Source organism: Rhagoletis zephyria, unplaced genomic scaffold, assembly GCF_001687245.7.
Source record: "Rhagoletis zephyria isolate East Lansing unplaced genomic scaffold, Rhagoletis_zephyria_1.1 Rzeph_scaffold_00715, whole genome shotgun sequence".
NCBI lineage: Eukaryota > Metazoa > Arthropoda > Insecta > Diptera > Tephritidae > Rhagoletis > Rhagoletis zephyria.
Genome location: NW_016157799.1, coordinates 193,019 through 200,721, shown reverse-complemented (window position 1 = coordinate 200,721; position 7,703 = coordinate 193,019). Strand labels below are relative to the sequence as shown.

The 7,703-nt window shown below is 33.5% G+C and overlaps 1 protein-coding gene across 1 annotated transcript in view; it reads left to right on the top strand.

The window, feature by feature from the left end:
- Nucleotides 1-631: 631 nt before the first annotated feature.
- Obsc (Obscurin) overlaps nt 632-7,703 on the top strand; it is a gene marked incomplete at its 5' end in the record, with an annotated part of 198,231 nt that continues 191,159 nt past the window's right edge. The window contains one exon of the mRNA XM_017613775.1: nt 632-1,624. Within this exon, the coding sequence (XP_017469264.1) occupies nt 632-1,624 (993 nt within the window). The remainder of the gene's footprint in view (nt 1,625-7,703) is intronic.

Genomic DNA, 7,703 nt, shown 5'->3' with positions numbered 1-7,703 from the left:
CAAAATCCCTACAGTTAGGCCAAAAATTTACTGTATATTTTATTGTAAGTTACAATGCATTATTTTCTTTGGGGCGAAATTATCGTATGTGCCATACAAAAGTATTTTGAACATAGCAAAAAATAATTAAACATAAAAAAATGTAATAAAACATTTTTTAAAGTACAAATAAAATTATAGCTTAAAAACTAAAACCTCGCTACTATAATTTCCATTCGTACTGTCATCAGGTATGTAACTTGATAATAGAAATCGCTGCATATTTTAGGCACATCAATATTACATAGTTACATCCAGAGCTAATAAAAGGNTATAAAAAAATGTAATAAAAAAATTTTTAAAGTACAAATAAAATTATAGCTTAAAAAACTAAAACCTCGCTACTATAATTTCCATTCGTACTGTCATCAGGTATGTAACTTGATAATAGCAATCGCTGCATATTTTAGGCACATCAATATTACATAGTTACATCCGGAGCTAATAAAAGGTAGGTAAAAACGCTCTCCTGTAAAATTTGGTTTCGGGCACATACGATAGTTTAGCGCAAAGGGATCGATAATTTTCTAGTGCTATAATAACAGCAACGCCATTATATTAATACGGACGTGTATCTATATTTTTATTGCAGCATAGATAATGTGCAACCTCAAGATGCTGGCATATATAAGTGTATCATAGTCAACAAAAATGGTGAAATGGAAGGAAGCTCTACCGTGACTGTATTAGCAAAGGATAAAGAACCAGAGTTTATAACAGAGTTGCATGATACCAATTGTATTGAAGGATTTCCCTTAAAGTTACAAATAAAAGTAGTAGGAAATCCTCTTCCGGACATTAAATGGTTTCGTAATGGCAAAGAAATTTTCGCTGCCAAGGGCCAGTGTACTTTTATACAAAATAATGATGGTGCATGTAGTTTAGTTATTGAGCAGGCTAATTTGAATGACTCTGGATTATATGAAGTAGTTGCTTCAAATATAAAAGGTGCTGCTTCGTCAAAAGCAAGATTACATGTCGCTTTGAAAATGGACGAATCTATGCCAGAGGAACCTCCTCGATTTGTGTCATCTATTAGAGACGTAAATGCAAATGAAGGAGATGAGATCAATATATCTGCAGCATTTGTTGGAAATCCTATTCCTGAAGTTATTTGGTCAAAAGATGGAACCCCTCTCTCCATTGATAATCGCTTTTTAATTGAATGTGATGGTAAACATGTTAATTTGAATATAGCTCCTGCTGAAGCTAGTGACTCGGGTACATATAGCTGCCTCTTAGCTAACCCACTTGGCGAAGATAACTCTTCTTGCGAAGCTAATGTCAGAAAAGTTTACAAAAAGCCTATATTTACTCAAAAGATATGTGATCAACAACAATTAATTGGGTCTGATGCAAAAATAGCTGTAACTGCTTCTGGCGTGCCTAATCCTGAACTGTCATGGTACTTTCAGGACAAGCCCATTTCAACAGGGGATAAATACCACATAACTAACGACGGTGATCACCACGGATTAGTAATCAAAAACTGTCAAATAAACGACCACGGTGTATACAAATGTATCGCGAGAAATAGGGAGGGTAGCGATGTTACTCAAGGCCGGTTAGATGTGGTAAATGAACTGTAAGTAAATTATGCCTCGTATTTTAAGATCTACGTACATATGTATTTTATTATCACGTTTATATCCACTCGATTTATTGTATCCCTTTTCCATGGTATTTTGAATGTGGATTTCCCGTTCATTTAGCGACTGTTAACAGTTTTTAGTCGTTCATCCTTCTACAAACAAACAGTTGTAGACTGAAAGCAATTAACGCTCACTTATTTAACAAGAAAACGACAATCGAATAATAGTCGTTTACATACTACTAGTCGACACTCGAAANTAATAGTTTTATATAAAAGATGGTCAAGATTGTCCTAAAGCTAACTTAGCTATTAACAGCTGAACTTTTTGAAGCTGATTTGCATAGTGAAGACCAGTAAATTAGGGATTCAAAATTATACCATCGTAATCCTTCTTTAAAAAATGGGGGTTTTTCAAGAACTACTTTTAAAATATTTGTCTTTATGGCGAGATGGTTTATTTTGTGGGAATCAACAATTTTTTGTAATTTATTTTCGAAAACTTATGATGAGATCTACTTAGTAAGGTGTTAAACATCGGGTTTTTGCAAACAGTAAAATTTTATTGCGGATTCCGTTAGAATACCTATCCAGAAATAATATTTGTATGGCAAAATTTTTCTGTAAGGCGACAAATCCCTAGAAATGGGCGTGGCAATTGCAGGACTAAAGTTAGCAAAACGCGGATTTTATTGCGGATTTCGGCAAAAATCGCTTCGCTATCAACATTTATTCACCAACTTTTTCCATCCATATAGATATTCTGGCGAAATTCACAATAAAGTCTAAATGTATTACCTTTCGTTTTAATATAGCCACGCCTATTTCTAGAATATTCTCGGATTGAAAAAGTTGTGGAACAAATGTTTTTAGCGAAGCGATATTCTGCCGAAATCCGCAATAAAATCCGCGTTTTTCTAACTTAGTCCTGCAATTGCACCGCCAATTCTAGGGTTTTGTCGCCTTATAGAAAAATCTTGCCGTATAAATATTATTTCTGGATAGGTGTTCTATCGGAATCCACAATAAGATTTTACAGTTTGCAAAGACCCTATGTTTAACACCTTACTAAATATATCTCATCATAAGTTTTCGAAAATAAAATTAAAAAATTGTTCATTCTCACAAAATAAACCATCTCGTCATAAATAATATTTTAAAAATAGTTCTTGAAAAATCCTCATTTTTTTAACCATGTTTTTTATAGAGAATTAAACAAGGATTACGATGGTATAATTTTGAATCCCTAATTTACTGGTCTTCACTATGCGAATTAACCTTAAACAAGTTTAGCTGTTAATAGCTAAGTTAGCTTTAGGACAATCATGACGATCTTATATATAGAAATGTTAAGCCAGTTTCTTTAGCTTTAAAACGACGTTAAGATTAAAGCCCAAAATACAATAGCGCAGTGACAGTTTTTAAAATCGGCTGTTACTGCTAATATTGGCAGTCACTGCCACAGCAAATACAATACGGCGTTGTCAGTGACAGCTTTTTTTGAGATTCCCTTTTGTTTCTTTACATTTTTGTTGTTGTCTTTTAGGCTTCAGTGACATGCACAGAAGTTGGTTGCATTTTATTTATGTCAAATTCAGCATGCGAAGTTTGCTGCGATGAAGGCAGTGGCAGTGAATTTAGAATTTGGGCTAAACTGAGCAGTACTGCCTGCTGCCACTGCTGGATTGTGAGTCGCTTCATTGGACACCACACTTTCTAAAAAAACAGCTGATTTCCAAAAACTGCCACAGCCACTGCCACTGCGTTATTGTATTTTGGGCTTAAGTCTCTATGATGAGCAGAACCCGAGATATTACGATTTGAAAAAGTACATGATTAGTCAGAATCACGAAAAAATGCAAACTTTGACAGATCATATCTCCGAAGAAAAAAAATATAAAAAAATTTCCTCGAATACGTATTACCTTATTTCATATATAGAACCCATACAAAAAATTTGAAGCCAATCGAGAGTGTGACACCAAATTTGGCATATATGTAATACTCCTATATTGGCAGTAAGAGCTAGTACCGTCCGAAAACACTACAGTACAGATATATCAATAAACACGTACGAAAGGAAACGAACACACACGTTTATAAATAAACATGTACACAACACATATACAAAAACGGTACTCAAGTACACGATACATTGACAAAAACGGTACTAGACTGTCTCGCTTTGATTTCGGAATGCTTACACATTGAGAAGTTAGCTTACTGCCAATATAGAAGTATTACATATATGAAATTTGGTGTCCGATATAAAAAAGAATGTCTCAGCTACGTACAAAATTTTAATCAAATCGGACCATAGATACAAATTTTTGAATACATATATAAAAATCCCGTGTCACTGTGTTCGTTTACGCTAATCTCCAAAACCGCTTAACCGATTTCAATGAAATTTTGTGGGTGTGTATTTTTGGATCCAATTTAAAAGAAAAGTTAGTTTTGAATCCGAGAAAAAATATATATATTTTTTTATCGAAATTTTTTCTATGCTCCTCGCAACGTGCTTATTTTAATATATAAAGATCCCGTGTTAGGGTCTGATTATGCATACTTCGCATAACTTCGCACAACCATTTGTACCAGTGCACTAAAAATGTAACTTAAGAAAATGTGAAGCAAAATCTAAACTCAACAGATCGCTAAGTTTTTAAAAGTTCTGCTAATTTCTCGGTAATGGAATACATACAAAATACATACAAAGTTCATACGAAATTAAAGTTCCAAGCCCCAATTTCGTTGAAATTTCAACGGGAACCCGGTCCTTTTTTAATGATTATTCATTTAATATCGAAAGATAAGAGTATACACGGAATTTTTGAATTTTCCCCAAAAGAATAAGTAATAAAATTCATGGCCAGTCAAAAAATTTTAGGAGCATAATGGGTAAGATGAATTCAAGTCTGAATCACACTAAAGTCGTTGTTAAAACATCGCTGAAACTGACATCGATGTATCGTCAATTTAGCGAATTTAGAAAATTGTAAACATCGATGGCAAACATCGAATTTTGAGCCGATATTATCGATGTTTAAAAAATATCGATGCATCGTTTGCATCCCTAATTCAGTCTGCTTGCAGATTTCACCAAGGTAACATCATGTTCGGCTGTGGATTGTTTTTCCTCGTAATTTTAGCACGGGCTTGCCACAGTTTGAGTAGAAAATTTACAAAAAATCCCTAAAGCAAAAAGTGGTGTGTTTTTCTTAGATTGGTGTTTGCATGCATTTGCGACAATGCAAACACAAAATAGTGCGACCCTATATAGGAACTAGAGTTTATTGTTCAAAGAACTTTCAACGAGCCGCAATATCCGTTATGTGGTTATGCCTACGTATTTTTAATACAAGCAAACTGTATTTTGCATGCCGTGACAATTTAAAAAATATATAAAATGAGCTGGTTGCTGACCAACGTTCAATAATTTTGTAATAAGTTCCAAGATTTTTATAAAAAAGTGCACAAATAGCATGCCATATTTTAGAATAATTTGTTTCTATCTAAAGAAATCGATATAGAAATTTAAATGCTGGTTTATACGAAAAAATACTTAATGAATAATATTTATAAGTTATGTTCTATTTTTAGCACTAAATTCCTATTTATATGAAAATAATAAAATCTAAACAATGAAATCATCTGGCCGGCCAGCATTTCAAAGATTAGACTCCAATAAAATTGTGTGCAGGTATTTAACAAATGAGTTAAACCTATTTAAATTTTTTACAAGTATTACATTTTTCGTATGGAAAAGTTTCTATAAACTAATAGTATTAGTTACTAAAAACTTCCACGATTCATTATTTCACTATACGTATAAGCAAAATAGGGCAAAAGACACATGCACGAAAAATACCATTTTTAGTACATTTATAAAAACGTGGCAACCATAACTGAGCGCGACGCACTATTACCACGACAAAATGATACTGTGTTGGTTTGCCCAGTTTTGGTTTACGCTAATCTCCAAAACCGCTTAACCGATTTCAATGAAATTTTGTGGGTGTGTATTGTTGGTTCCAACTTAAAAGATAGGTTAATTTTGAATCCGAGAAAAAATATATATTTTTTTTCATGGACATTTTTTCTATGGTCCTCGCAACGTGCTTATCTTAATCTTCTTCTTCTTAATATATAAAAGTCCTGTGTCACTGTGTTCGTTTACGCTAATCTCCGAAACCGCTTAACCGANAATGCAAACACAAAATAGTGCGACCCTATATAGGAACTAGAGTTTATTGTTCAAAGAACTTTCAACGAGCCGCAATATCCGTTATGTGGTTATGCCTACGTATTTTTAATACAAGCAAACTGTATTTTGCATGCCGTGACAATTTAAAAAATATATAAAATGAGCTGGTTGCTGACCAACGTTCAATAATTTTGTAATAAGTTCCAAGATTTTTATAAAAAAGTGCACAAATAGCATGCCATATTTTAGAATAATTTGTTTCTATCTAAAGAAATCGATATAGAAATTTAAATGCTGGTTTATACGAAAAAATACTTAATGAATAATATTTATAAGTTATGTTCTATTTTTAGCACTAAATTCCTATTTATATGAAAATAATAAAATCTAAACAATGAAATCATCTGGCCGGCCAGCATTTCAAAGATTAGACTCCAATAAAATTGTGTGCAGGTATTTAACAAATGAGTTAAACCTATTTAAATTTTTTACAAGTATTACATTTTTCGTATGGAAAAGTTTCTATAAACTAATAGTATTAGTTACTAAAAACTTCCACGATTCATTATTTCACTATACGTATAAGCAAAATAGGGCAAAAGACACATGCACGAAAAATACCATTTTTAGTACATTTATAAAAACGTGGCAACCATAACTGAGCGCGACGCACTATTACCACGACAAAATGATACTGTGTTGGTTTGCCCAGTTTTGGTTTACGCTAATCTCCAAAACCGCTTAACCGATTTCAATGAAATTTTGTGGGTGTGTATTGTTGGTTCCAACTTAAAAGATAGGTTAATTTTGAATCCGAGAAAAAATATATATTTTTTTTCATGGACATTTTTTCTATGGTCCTCGCAACGTGCTTATCTTAATCTTCTTCTTCTTAATATATAAAAGTCCTGTGTCACTGTGTTCGTTTACGCTAATCTCCGAAACCGCTTAACCGATTTTAACGAAATTTTGTGGGTGGGTATGGTTGGCTCCAACTTAAAATATAGGGTAGTTTTGAACCCAAGAAAAAATATATTGTTTTTTTTTCATAGAAATTTTGTCTATGCTTCTCGCAACGTTCTTAAAAATCCCCTGTCGCTATGTTCGTTTACGCTAACTACAAACTGCGCATATCCGCAGCGGGTGTTTTCCAATGTTATTTGCGGCTACAATTCATATGGATGTACATATGTTTAAGTTGGGGAGAAATAGGTAGTATAGCAACAAAATAATGTAGTATGTATTTATACATATAAACATGCGCACATCAACAGCAATAAAAAATGTACCGTTTGGACACCATCCAATGTTATCCATTCCCCTGGCTGATGTTTGAACTGTAACCAGAGATCGTTTTTTTTTCAAACGTAGTGAACAATAATAACAACCTTTTGTAAATTTCGATATCAAATGAAACGTAAGAAAAAATATGGGTCTTTACACCGACCTCGGTATTTGGTGGCTAGGTGTCCGGTAATTTTTTCTAATGTATTTTGTTTATGGTCAAAGCAATATCGCAAAAAATATAGAAAAGAGGTTTTTTATTAACAGCGGTCGTCCCTCGGCAGGCAATGGCAAACCTCCGAGTGTATTTCTGCCATGAAAAACAGCTTCTCATAAAAATACAATCGCCGTTCGGAGTCGGCGTAAAACTGTAGGTCCCTCCGCTTTGTGTGACAACATCAAGGCGCACGCCATAAATCGGAGGAGAAGCTCGGCCAAACACTAACATATGTGTAAGCGCCAATCTATTATTATACCCGAGCGCACTTGTGCACAAGGGTATATTAATTTTGTTCACATAACGGTTGTTTGTAACAGCCAAAACGAATCGAGATAGATATAGACAAATGTATACATAAATGA